This window comes from Elgaria multicarinata, chromosome 9 (genome assembly GCF_023053635.1).
Source record: "Elgaria multicarinata webbii isolate HBS135686 ecotype San Diego chromosome 9, rElgMul1.1.pri, whole genome shotgun sequence".
Classification (NCBI taxonomy): Eukaryota; Metazoa; Chordata; class Lepidosauria; order Squamata; family Anguidae; genus Elgaria; species Elgaria multicarinata.
The window spans coordinates 26,184,368-26,198,291 of record NC_086179.1 but is presented as its reverse complement, the minus strand read 5'-3'; the positions used below and the strand labels follow the sequence as shown (position 1 = coordinate 26,198,291).

Sequence of the window (13,924 nt, the reverse complement as noted above, 5' to 3'; positions counted from 1 at the left end):
CGTCCGCGGTCCTTCGATGTCTTCAATTGAGCCTGCGGTTCAACCAGGAAGTCTGGGCCGCAAGCGGGCTCAATTGAAGACGCCGACAGACCGCGGACGGATCCGCCTTCACCTCCATCCTCTTCGCCACGCTCCGCTGGCCCCCCAATCCTCTTCGCCTCCGCCTTAAGGGCAGGCGAAGCCCCCCGCTCCGCTTCTAATTCGCCGGTCCGATTAGAAGCGGAGCACATCCCTAATGCAATTCACTGCTATGGATTATCCACTGATCAGGTTTTATACTATGAAAAAGCAACGTTCCTACTAGAATAATGCAATGACTCATTATCCTGTTAGAAGACAATGGTTTTCTTCATGCAAGCAACTGCTAGCTCACATAGAACCTGACTAAACTGATTTAGGACACTCTAGTTTGTACACGAAAAGGTATTCAGTTCTACTGACTGGTATCAATGGATATACAGAAAAATCTAAATTAGTACTCATCTAATTTATGTGAGGACATAAAAGTGAAAGATCACAAACATGTCATAGTTATCAAAAGCTCTCAGGGTCAGCTGTACAAGCCTTTCAGACTTCAGGCAGCATTAGATTTTCTCCAATATGTAAACATAATTCAAATCAGGATGGAAGTTCTTTTTTTCCCCCAGTCTGAAAACTTAAACATTTTGGATCAATACAGTTTGCCTTTGCCATCTGGATTTCATTGTAACCATAGATATAAATGGGTGCAAAAGCATCAAGCAGATTACAGTTGAAACAACATCTGCTGTCACATCTGTCAACTTACTGTGCTTTTTTTGTTTTTGCTAAAAGCAAACATACTGCTGTCTCCCTAAAGTGATCAAATAAAGTAGTTATTGGGGCAAAGCAGAAATATGATCACGTTCTAGACTAAACTAACCCTTGCTTATAGATAACGTTTTTAATTAAGAGTATTCATGTACAGTAAGGATCTTTTCCCTTGTTTTGTTTATTTGTTCAGTCACTTCCGACTCTTCGTGACTTTTCCCTTGTATATACATATATAAAACACTGAACTGTTTCTTTCACTGAAAAAGCTATCTTTTTTTAAACTCTGGCAAAAGTATATAATTTATTAAGTAAAATAAAATCCAAGTATTCCAGAAGCAGCAACTTCACAACCATTTGATGGCTCACTGAAATGAATGGTACTTCCCCATATTTAGGGTCAGAGAATAAGCAATACTGCCAAATGCCTCTTTTCCCATTATTCTACAGTCACTCATTCATTTTAACAGTTGAGAGTTTTGGCATTCCATAAATTTCTTTATTTTATTTTATATTAAAAAGACTAGTTTTAGAAGTGTATCAGGAAATATTGCAGAAGATCAGTAATTCCAAGTGGTGACAGGGATTTTTAATACTGCATTTTCTATCAACCTTAATGAATAACGGATATTAAATCTGATTTAAAGCCTTTACTGAAGTTTTGTTCACAGTCATTAATATCTATATTAAATACTATGTATACTACTTTAAAAACACCCTACTGTGACAGTATTAGCAGTTAATACTAGTAAATCTAGTGTTAACACAGATGTTAATAATCTTTTGAACAGGGTGGCATGTGTGTGTTTTTAAACTCATTTTACAATGAGCAATGTGATAACTAACTGCTAAGAATTAAATTACCTCTCTACCTGGGGGAAAAAAACCCATTTGTTAATGCAAGAATGCATGAGCCACTGCAATTGTTACTTGTTGAAACTTCTGCACAAGACTGCCCATTAAAAATTAATCACTTCAAGCACAATAAACTGAATACATTAACAACTCAATGTCTTTAGCACTTAATATCAAAAAGAAAAACTAACATTTTAATGATATGCCTCTTAACAGTACAATCCTATGCATGTCTACTCAGATTATTATTTATTATTATAGGTCTGACTGAAATGTATCTTTTCAGGAGTTAATATTTTACTAGAGATTGTCTGCCAAACTACAAAAAAAATTAAAAAATTGGGGGGGGGGCTCAGAAAAAATATTAATTTTTATTTATTTTATTATTTCATTTTTATCCTGCCTTTCCCCCCCCCCCCCCAGGGAATCCAAGTTAGTGTACATAATCCTCCTCCTCTCCATGTTATCCTCACAACAACAACCCTGTGAAGTAGGTTGGGCTGAGAGTCTGTGACTGGCCCAAAGTCACCCAGTGGGTTTCCATGGCCAAGTGGGGTCTAGAACCCGGATCTCTCGACTCCCAGTCCAACACTTTAGCCATTACACCACATTGGCTCTCAGATGCATCCATTTTGCTCCTATGGGGAGGTTATAAATTAATCAAGTTGACTTAGAAAGACAGCGAATCTAAATCTGAATAAAAAGACATTTTACAGATATTCCACTGATCGATTAGCTACCCGAAGGGGATTGCAGCTTTCAGCTAATGCAACCTACTTTCAGAACCTAGAGTTCAGGCACATTTTAAAGATTTGGTACAATATTCAACCGCAAGATAACCTACCGCATTCTGTTTTATGACTCTGGGAAGACATCTTGTCTTTATGCCTACTTTTGGGGTAGTTTCTGTGTTCCTGAAGAGAGCTTCTTCTATTAGTGCAGTCTGTGCTCTGTGTATGACCTGGTAAACAAGTGGTATAGTGCAATCCTGCCATAGAAAGCATGCCCTGAATAGCTTCTTCCTCCGTACTTGTCGAGGTAGGACATTCCCTGAAAAATGTCAAGAGCAGAATGTTGGTTCACAAGCGTAAAATATATTACATTCCTTTCAACAAAACGCAAGAAATACAATTTTACTTGAAAAGCCTCCATTAATTTTTCAACAATAAACCTCCCATTCTTATACTCACCTTTTATTTGCAATTTCATGTCTAGATGGCTTCTTTGTAGTTTGAAAGAGGTCATTAGTTACTTTAGATTCCTCTTTAAAATTTGAAGTTACTTCCTGTTTCTCATCACCTGAGCTTTCTGACTCCTCCAGGGAGGAATCTTTTTGCTGGGGATAGAGGAGAGGAGGGAAGATTGAAAAAAACCACGTAATTATTCATAGAATAGTTGAGCTGGAGGGGCCTATAAGGCCATCAAGTTCTATGGAATAAACACCACAAAGCTCTACAGTAATTTATACTTCATATTTTCATCATAGTTAATTGTTACCAGATATATAAATAACAGCATACAACACATGGCTGCAAAAGACCAATAGAGGACTAACACCTTTACTCCTATCCAAAATGCCCAAGTGGGAAATCCTTGCACTTGAGCAGGAATCATACACTTCTAAATACCGGAGTTCAGGACAACTCAGGAATATCTTTCTAGGTGATTTGCAGTCTTGGGATTGCTTCATAAATACTTGAAGACTTGCATTTGGATGTGTGAACTGACTTGACGGAAAAGCACTATGTTCTCTCTCTGATATTTGATTTGAGGTGGCTCATTCACACATTTAAGTCACCATCTTGTGCTGCAGTTAAGGACCAAGGTGAACAGACAGAGGAGCATATAGGAAAAGCAGAAACTAAAGGAATCAGGAGAAAGCGCAATGAACATTCTACAAATCTGTCAAATGCTGGGTGTGCTCATATAACCGAAAGTGGTACTACATGATACTCCTGGCACAAACCACTTATTCTTAAAACACTCTCCAATATTTCTGATTATGCATAGATGTCATAATCCATACACAGGAACGCTGGTGATGCTGGTAAAATACTAGAGGCCACTATTTCTTATCTAGGAAGATTTCCTGTATTTTTATTAGTGCGTTAACTTGGGAACTAGAAGCACAACAAGGTCCTCTGCAAACAAGTTCTAGAACTAAATGGGCACCCCTGGGAGAAACAGAAGATGAAGATCCTGCAGAGATTATCTAATATATATCCCTGGAGTAGAAACTAGGTTATTAGGAATCGTTGCCCTTTGGAAGCCAGATCGTAGACAACAAAAGATCAAGCAGGTGTATGCGCAGTGTGCTACTTGGCTTTAATTTAAATATCTGAATATTTTAAAATTAAATGCATTCTTAGAAGGATTATCTTACAAGACAATTTCTACCTGGCTGGTTTTTTTATCTAACCTATTTTTTAAACACAAAAAATATTCTTGTCCATTTTTTCCATTAACTGTGTTCACAGCTAGATATTCTTTGAATACTGATAGTTTAACTCTTCATTTGACCGTTACTTGCGATATTCAAGTATTACCTGGTTAGTGCAATCAGGCTCAGATTCTTCTGAATCAGAAATATCAGAGTATTCTGAGTTTCCATTCCTGAGTTCTGATTTCACACTTTCAAAGAACACTGGAAAGTGGGGAAAGAAGGGAGGTTAGGAGATTTCCCACATATTTTCCATATATGGTTTCCTTGTCCCACCTGACCCTTTCATCCTGTGACTGCACACTGCTTTGGGGGCAGTTACACACTTACAGTATACACACACACATTCCACAAGTTATATTTGGTGCCACATTGTTAAATAATATAGGAATGAAAGCTAAGAAATTACTTTCAGTTCTTAGTAATTAAACCGTTTCCTCAAAAAGTGCTGTAATTGCGAGGAAACACTGTATCATCTATATATTAAGGAAACCCCTATTAGAAATTATGCTAAGGATAGATCAGATGTTATTTTCTTCCATCATCACAGGCACAGTCATGACTATTTCCTTACACCTGGATAACATATTGCATGTATTAATAAGCAGCTCCATTTCTGCCTAGCTTTATGTGGGCTGTAAAATATGTGGGCTGTTTTAAAACTGTTCATTGATTTTGGTTTTTTGAGATAGATCTGTTCTGTTTTTAATTGGCGGTTTTGATGTTGAGGAATACTGGAAATCCATCCCCCAGTTTTCTTTTGTATTGGTCAATGGAAATTAAGCTACCCTGATGAAGTTACCCACATTCATCAGCAATATACAAAGCAACAATGTATAAAGAGATAAGTACGATAGCTTTGGATTACTTAGTTCAAGGAAAACAAACTTACTGTTCAGTGGTTTCTGTGTATCTGCATTGCCATCTGCTTCCTGGGAGTTCTGATCTTCTGTCTTAACAGTTCTTTCCTTCTCTGACTCAGGCCTGTCATCCTCATCTTCACTGTCCGCGGTGTAAAGACTTGGATCTCTAAAGGGATGCCTCTCATCTCTGTCACAAAATAACCTGTTATAAAGGGTATCCACTGGGGATTTTCCTGATTTTTTTTTGAAGTCATAACCAATTTTCACTGCTTTTTTAATACCTTCTTAGAACAATGACAGTAAAAATTCTAATTGCTCTTTAACAAGCAAATGCTACAGGCAATTCATTTTATTAAATATTAATTCACTCACAATCCACCTGAATTTGGGGACACTGCATTTTTGCTTAAGAATTTTCAAAAGGCTGCAGAATTGTTGGTTCTTTTTCTCTTTAATAGGAGGGCTTAAATCCTTATCCATCAATTTAAAACAACCCAAGTTAGCAGGATTTGTGTCAGCAAATGGCATTCTTTAGCATGACCCCATCACTGATGCCTGCTTTGGGCTCTGCTTTGTTTTTTTTACTGGTCCAGCATTACAAGCAGCACCAGAGTGCTGGGTCTAATTTCCATTTTAATTTCCCACAGTACCCTGACCTAGCGTTCTTCATGGGAAGTGAATATAGTACATAGACCAAGCTGGATGGTAGTGCTTGGAGTGTGGCTGCCCTCTGCTGGGCCCCACTGCAGAAGGGGAGGCCCAAAGGGTACAATACCCAGGATTCCCTCAAAGCTGGAGCTGGCCTACAATTTACCAGCACACAGTATGTCCACCACCCACTCTTGTTCTGCAAAGTATTTATCTTCCTTACAGCTGTATTCTGCTATATCCCTTTTTCAGCGCAAATATGTCAATTAAATACAAAGTGGCCAAGATCTGCAAAATTGCCTAAAGCAAAAGACATGTAGCATGGCACAGGCTGATGTATTTTATACCTAATTATTCTTCCATTTGACAGCAAAAGCCGTAAATCATTGTCCTTCGTTCTCCATTCAGGTACAGTGGAAGATGGCTGAAGAGGCTTGTTAAACCTTCCATTTAATTTATAATTTGCTGTGTCCTAAAGCAAGAGACAAAAGAGAGTTCACCTTTATTTAATGGTACTTTAATAAGCTACTTCTCGGTATAATCCACATCAGTGGCGGTGTGCTGCCAAGCCATATTGAAAACACTGACAGCAAGCAAAGAAAGGAATATTACATTATTAATAGCTGCTATGGCACAGAGAGGTTAGTTTCATGTGCACAAATCAATCACACACATACAGTTACTACAACACTTTTCTCCTCCACCACCCTGGATTCCATTTTTGTTCTCTGGATTTTTGGGGCCTACTACACATATTCACTATCAAGATCTCTCAACTACTCATCTTGGCAAGAAGTGTTATTGTAGGTCACAAGACTACCACAGCAACTTTTACAACTGAATTTTAACAATGTATTAGCACAAATATTCTTGAGTTTGAATATCATAGTTTCATTTTTTTCTCATCACACCGGTGGTAACCAATGATGTGGAGTAGTAATGGGGAAAACATTGTGACATCAAGAAATTATAGAGACAGAAGTTAAACACATATTTAACACAATGTCTAGTCTGGCCCTTAAGTTTCCATATCCTAAATTTCATTCCATTCAATCTACATTAATAATCTACATTTCTTAATAACTTTGGAGTTAGGTCTATCAGTATGGCCATAGTTTATTAGTTGAAAATTAACCACTAATAATGTGTCATAATACTTTCTAGCACAGCCTTTATTAAAAAACCAAGAACTTTCCGTTTTTAGTGTGACATCTGGTTTGCATGTTTATATGTTTTGGTTGTGTGTTACTTTATTCTAGTATGTAATACTTGCCTCTTCCCATGGGGACATCTCTAGCCTTTTGAGAACTTCCTTTGTGTGGAGCTCCAGGATGTCCAAATTAGAAGGAGTTTTGATGGCATGGTCTCGTAGCTTCCTTGCTTTTCGTCTGGAATGATGAGTGGAGGCCGATTCATTTGATGACCGCGAAACTTGGCACACACTAATTCCCTGAGTTTTAACTGGTTTGCTGTTCTCCTCCTTTAAATAAGAGAAACTTATTTAGAGCAGCTCATTTTGTCAATTCCATGCAGTTATAGCAAAATTTCCAGTTTCAAGTAATTATTCCATCCTCTTCCTGTACTGTCTAGTACAACAGTACCAAATGTGCACTAAGCAATACAGAACTTTATACTCCCAAGTCAAAGTAATTTCCATTTGATTCAAATTATCACTTACTCCAAACTTACTTTTATCAATTTCTTGTAAAATTCCAATCCTTGAATTCTAAATTGCAAGATACTTAGAATATTCTATGATCATAGCACATTGCGATAGTAAACATGTTGGGCAATTCCTCCCCCCCCCCTCCTTACCTCTACAGAACGAATCACTTTAGAAAGTTCTTTAATGAGCTGTCCAGGCCTAATGTTGTCCGGAATTTCAAAAGCATGTTCTGTTACAAGCTGTAAGCAAAATACGAAAGTCAGTTCAATTCCCCTAAATATCAAAATAATATATTCAGAAAAATTACAAAAAAGTATTGCATTTACAACACTCTCTTTAAAGATAAAGCATATATTCACTAAATATTCTGATTACACATTTGAACTTACATCTTTTTTCATCCATAACTTTAAAGCAGTAAGTAAAGCTTTCACTCCTTGTACTAAGAATGTCTGGGGCTGAAAACCATCTTCTCTCAGCTCTAGAAGAAAAAATGCAGATTAGATAAATATCAGTGTCAAAAGAAATTTATCAACTCATTTCTCTCTCCCAAACATTCAAAATGATGTATGTAGGTTTGCTGTATTAGTACAGACAAAGAACAGAGCCTCTTTTTAGCAGCAAGCTTTTATAAATTATAAAAATATGTATGGTGCTTAATAAAATTACAGCAGAGAAAGTTAAAATGGCTTGGGGACAGATGATGTCAGCGGAGGGGATGGGTCCACACCCACTGACATCATCTGGACTGAATTGGGGTGGTTTTTTGGGGGGGGATCTGAAATCTATCTTTGCCACCAGCACAGGAGTGTAAGCCACCAAATTTTCCCCCACCCCAACTGCCAGATTGTGATGGGGTGCAGGGATAGCCATCTCTACACAATGTTCTCCACATGGAAATCGTGCTCTCCACAGCTGCCAAACAGCTGTGTGGTGGGCTGGGGGGAGCAGGTGTGGGGAAACTGTGGACCTCCAGATATTGTTGGAAGTCCAACCCCCCTGACCATTGGCCATGCTGGCTGGGTCTGATGGGAGTCCAGCAACATCTGGAGATCCACAGGTCCCCCGTCCCTGCTTTAGAGGGCTGGCATTAATGAGACATGCAGGTTGCTTACCTGTAACTGTAGTTCTTCGAGTGGTCATCTATGCATTCACACATATGGGCTTTGCGCCTGCGCAGAGACCAGACCGGAACCTTCTATAGCTAAGTGGAACGTTTTTGGCGGGAACCCCTCCCCCACGCTACTGCGCATGTCCATGGGGTTCCCGCCCTACCCTCAGTTTACAGGAGTCCGACATCGTGCCCCCATAAACCTGAGTGTAATTTTAATAAAGTACATTTCACATATAACTGTGTCATTTACAAGTCTCACACCACCAAGTGGGGATGGTGGGTGGGTTGTGTGAATGCATAGATGACCACTCGAAGAACTACAGTTACAGGTAAGCAACCTGCATTTCTTCTTCGTGGTCTCTATGCATCACACATATGGGCGAGTAGCAAGCTGACATACCTTTGGAGGTGGGTTGGTGCATCATCTGAAGATCTCTGAAAGCACTGTCCTCCCAAACGAGCAGTCCTGCCTCGCACGAGTGTCCAAACTGTAGTGCTTGACAAACGTGGATGGAGTGGACCACGTTGCAGCTCTACAGACTTCTGCCAGTGGGACACCTCTGGTGAAGGCCACCGAAGTTGAAACAGCTCTGGTGGAATGAGCTGTCACAGGTTTCACTAACTCTAATTTAGCAATAGAGTAGGCCAATTCAATTGTTTCCACTATCCAACGAGACAGTCGTTGGCAGGAGACAGGAAGTCCCTTAGAAAGCTCCCCATAACAAATAAACAATTGTTTTGTCTTTCTAAATTTGTCCGTTCTGTCTTTGTAAAAAGCAAGAGCCCTTCTTACATCGAGAGTATGCAAGGAAGACTCAAGAGGTGTAGTTGGGTTAGGAAAGAAAGCAGGTAAAGTAATGTGCTGGGACAGATGAAAAGTTGACACTACCTTAGGTAGGAAGGCTGGGTCAGTGCGTAGCACAACTTTATCCTTATGAAAGATAGTGTAAGGGACATCTATTCTAAGAGCTTTAAGCTCACTTGCACGTCTTGCCGATGTAATGGCTACTAAAAAGACAGTCTTTAAAGTTAGAAGCCTAAGGTCTGTCGAAGCCATGGGCTCGAAGGGCTTGCGTGTCAATGCTTGCAGCACAACTGATAGGCTCCATGGCGGCACGATACTTTTCACAGTTGGTATCGTGTTCTTCAGACCTTTCAAAAATTTCTTGGTTGTTGGATGGGTAAAAGGTGTAAAACCATCTATGCCCCGATGAAAAGATGTAATCGCAGCTAGGTGAACCCTGATGGATGTAAGTTTAAGTCCTTGCTGGAAAAGTGTCAATAAATAATTGAGGATCAAGGATAAGTGGCAAGATTCAGGTGATTGGTCCTTTTCCAATGCGAAGTTCTGGAATCTCCGCCACTTTGCTGCATAAGATTTCCTTGTTGAAGGCTTTAGAGCTGCCAATATAATGTGGTCCACAGTCAAAACTCTGGCTCTAGAGGAAGAGTGGTTGCTATCCTCCATGCAGTCATCTTGAGGGTCGACAGATCTGCGTGTCGAACCTTGCCCCGGTGTCGAGACAGTAGCTTCGGTGTCGACGGGAGTCTGATGTAATCCCCTCTCGATAGCCGAAGAGCGTGGGAGAACCACGTCTGTCGAGGCCACCACGGTGTGATCAGGATGCAATTGGAGTTGTCCATCTGGATCTTGGCTATCACTCTTGTCAATAGTGGAAAGGGAGGAAACATGTACAGGAGATTTCCTCTCCAAGTTCTGGTGAAAGCGTCTCCTATAGAGCGCTTTCCTCTTCCTGCCCTGCTGCAAAACTTGGCGCAGACTGCGTTGTCCTCGGTAGCGAAGACATCGACAACAGGGCGACCCCAGTACCGAAAAAGGCTTTCCCTTACTTCGACGTCGAGCTCCCACTCGTGGTTGACATGGAAGGATCTGCTGAGAGAGTCTGCAATGACGTTTTCCTTGCCGGCTACATGGATCGCAGTCAGGTAAGTCCTTCTCTTTATGCACCAGTTCCATATTCTGAGTGCAGAACGGTTCAAGGGGTGTGATCTTGTTCCACCCTGTCTGTTGATGTACGCCACCACGGTAGTATTGTCCGTTGCGATCAAGACATTTCTGCCCTCGATCATCTGTGCAAATGCTTTTACTGCATTTTCTACTGCCAGGAGTTCGAGATGGTTGATGTGATGCTCCCTCTGTGATCGAGGCCAACGACCCTGAGAAGTTAAAGAGCTGCAATGGGCTCCCCATCCTTCTAAGGATGCATCCGTCGTGATCGTTACCGAAGGCGCGTCTTGTTGGAATGGAACGCCTTCGAGAAGAGTCGACATCGAGAACCACCAATTCAGAGATGCCCTCACCTGCCTCGGTATTGAAAGGTAAGTTCGTCGAGCATTGAGCCTGAGATCGAAAGTCCTCAAAAACCAAGCTTGCAATATCCTCATTCTGAGTCTCGCAAATCTGATGACTGCCGTAGTAGCTGCCATCAGACCTAACAGTCTCTGAACTGTCCATGCCGAAACTTTTCGGCGGCTCTCGGTATCGATGGCTAACTGTTGAAGGGTTTTTGCCCTGGTAGAAGGTAAGTATGCCCTCCCGTCTCGAGAGGATAGGGTTACCCCTATGAAGTCCAATCTCTGCTGCGGAGTCAAAATGGACTTTTCGAGGTTGATCCACAGCCCCAACGAGTCCAACAGGTTGAGGGTGGTTAGTATGTCTGACTGGAGCGCCTCGCTGCTGTCCGCTACGAGGAGCCAATCGTCCAGGTATGGATAAATATAAATGCCTTTCTGCCTTAGGTGGGCGCATACCACCGCCATGACCTTCGTGAAAACCCTCGGTGCCGTGGCCAACCCGAACGGAAGAACGGTGAACTGGTACTGGGATGCACCGATCGAAAACCGCAGGTAAGCTTGATGCGACTTCCTGATGGAAATATGGAAGTACGCATCCTTCAGATCCACCACTGCGAACCAAACTCCTTTTTGTAGAAGCTGCAAAATTGAAGTAACCGTTGTCATACGGAACTTCTTCGGGGTGATGAACTTGTTCAGTTGTCTTAAGTCCATGATCGGTCGAAGACCTCCATCCCTCTTCGGGACCGTGAAATAACGGGAGAAAAATCCCTGGTTGAGCTCCTCTGCAGGTACGGGAGAGATAGCTCCCTTCGCCAGCAAGGTCTGTACCTCGAGCAGCAGAGGAGGGGATGGAGTCGTTACTTTCACGCCGGAAAAAGGAGGAAGGGCATCGAGCTCGATGGCATAGCCCGAATTGATGATAGTGAGCACCCAGGAGTCCGATGTTATTGACTCCCATTGATGGTAATGGGGTGCTAGGCGGTTCGCAAAAGGGAGTGGATCTGGGGCCGAAGAGTCAAACCCGCTGCTTCTTAGAGAAGTCGGGTTGCCTCTTGTCCTGCTGGTATCTGCCCTGGTAAGGCCTCTTCCTCTGCAGCTGTTGTTGTTGCTGTCTCTGTTGGCCTTGGTAATGAGGCCGCTGCTGATATTGTTGTTGCATAAGTGGCCTTGACCATCTTTTAGGTCTGTACTGCGCTGGAGGAGCAGAAAAACCCATCTTCTTCGCAGTCGACCGAGCCTTATAGATGTTATCTAGGGTCTCGTCGGTCTTGCTATTAAACAAGCCTTCGCCATCGAAAGGCATGTTTTCGATCCTAGATTTAGTTTCGGTAGCGAGATTGGCAGATCTTAGCCATGCGTGTCTCCTCAAAGATATGGCCCCCATCATGCTCTTTGAGTGACAATCAACTTGATGTCTTGCAGTCGATAGTTGTTGTCTTGCAATCGCTGATGCCTCCGATTGAAAAACTCTCGCCAAATCTCTTTTATCCTCTGGGAGGTAGTCACATAGTGACCCCACTTTCTCCCAGAGGAAGAGCTGGTATCGCGCCATCGTTGCTTCGTAAGTTGAGGCCTTGATACCGAGAGATGCTGCGGAGTAGATCTTTCTACCTGCCAAATCCAACTTTCTGCCCTCCTTATCTACGGGAGCGGAATGGGCTCTTTGTGACTGACCCTGAGCTGACTCCACCACGATCGAATTTGGTTTTGGGTGCTTGATTAAAAATCCAGCATCCCGCTCTTGAATCCGATAAAGAGTCTCTAATCTCTTCGAGGTGGGTTGTGTCACAGACGGTGTCTCCCATGAGAGTTGCGCTGCTTGTTTAAGAGCCGGCGGAAACGGGATAGCAATCGTTGAGGTCGTTTTTGTTTGAAACACATCGTAGATGGGATCGATTACAGGTTCGTCTGCTTGCTCAAGGTCTAAACCGAGTGCACGGGCCATTCTTAACATGTGATCTGAGAACCTCACCATATCATCCGATGGCGATGAGGGATCCTCTCCATGTACAGCATCATTTGGTGATGGTACCGATGCTACTACGGAATGAACTGAATCGGAATCAGATGGGTAGTTACCCTCTGGTGACGAAACAGTAACCAGCTGCATCTGATGTTGTGCTGGATCAACTAATACCTGCTGCGTCGGTAGCGTAGCCGCTGCAGTGATTGGTGTCGACGAACGGCTATGGCGTCGAGCAGGAGATTGGTGGATAGAAGAAGGAGGCAGTGGCAATTGGCAAATTCTGGATGTGGGTGGAGGCTGGGCGAAATATTCCTCCGGTGGATATTGATCATAATATCTCTGAGGTCGGTAGCGATCCCAGTCATAATAACCTTGTCTGGTTTGGGGCTCAGAATATTGAGAGATTCTGTCCCAATCACGCCTCGGTGTTCGTCTAGGCGAAGGTTGTAGTGGAATTATATCTTGAGGTACTTGAGGTCTGATAGGCTCTCTCAATGAGGCTGCCGATGCCGAATCACGTAATTCACCCTCCGATAAACTGGGAGGGTACGTCGGTACCGTCTTCTTCGGTATCGACTGGGGTCTCGGCGTCGAGACATGCCTCGATACCGAAACAGCCGTTACGGTAGGAGGGGTTGTTTGTCTCCGAGAAGACTCGGATAGTCGAGGAGAACCATGAGAGGTTTTCTCAGTATCCTTTTTCTTCTTTTTCTTTTTCTTCTCCATTTCGGAGGAAGATTTTGGCGTTCTGGCCTTTTTTGAAATTTTCTTGGCTGCAGAACTTGCCAATGACCGGCCAGGCGTCAGGGGTATCTGTGCCCTATCAATTGCTCTGGCTTGCACACTCGTCCCTGTGCCTCGGTCAGAAACGGGCTTATCAGTTGCCGTTTTATCCATTGGAGCCTCCGTAGCTCTGAGGGCTTTCTCCCAAAGTATTGAGCGAAGACGGTCTGCCCTGTTCTTTCTGGTCTGTTTTGTAAAGGACATGCAATGGTGGCACGCCTCTACAATATGACCTTCGCCTAAACAAAGGACACAAAGGGAGTGTCCGTCCGTAGGAGGTAGTTTGGCTCCGCACTTGACACACTTGCGGAACGGGGCCTTTATTGCCATGCGGCAGTCGCGACCGTAGTCGCTAAGATAAACTATCTACAAGAATATAATAATTTTTTTTTTTTTTTTTTTTTATAGATAACAAGAGAAAAAGGACGAAAAAGGACGAAAAAGAAGAAAGCTGAAGAAAAAGGTAGCTAGAAAATATTTT

The 13,924-nt window shown here is 42.4% G+C and overlaps 1 protein-coding gene across 3 annotated transcripts in view; it reads right to left on the bottom strand.

Annotated features, from left to right (window-relative positions):
• Positions 1-13,924, bottom strand: part of KDM7A (lysine demethylase 7A) — a 47,732-nt gene that overhangs the window by 7,896 nt on the left and 25,912 nt on the right. For 2 of the 3 annotated variants that reach the window (XM_063133327.1, XM_063133329.1), the window contains 8 exons: positions 7,651-7,742; positions 7,411-7,500; positions 6,869-7,075; positions 5,943-6,067; positions 4,977-5,149; positions 4,191-4,288; positions 2,835-2,980; positions 2,489-2,694 (listed from right to left, as the gene is read on the bottom strand). In XM_063133327.1, the coding sequence (XP_062989397.1) occupies positions 2,489-2,694; positions 2,835-2,980; positions 4,191-4,288; positions 4,977-5,149; positions 5,943-6,067; positions 6,869-7,075; positions 7,411-7,500; positions 7,651-7,742 (1,137 nt within the window). The remainder of the gene's footprint in view (positions 1-2,488; positions 2,695-2,834; positions 2,981-4,190; positions 4,289-4,976; positions 5,150-5,942; positions 6,068-6,868; positions 7,076-7,410; positions 7,501-7,650; positions 7,743-13,924) is intronic. The other variant, XM_063133328.1, reaches the window with a different exon arrangement.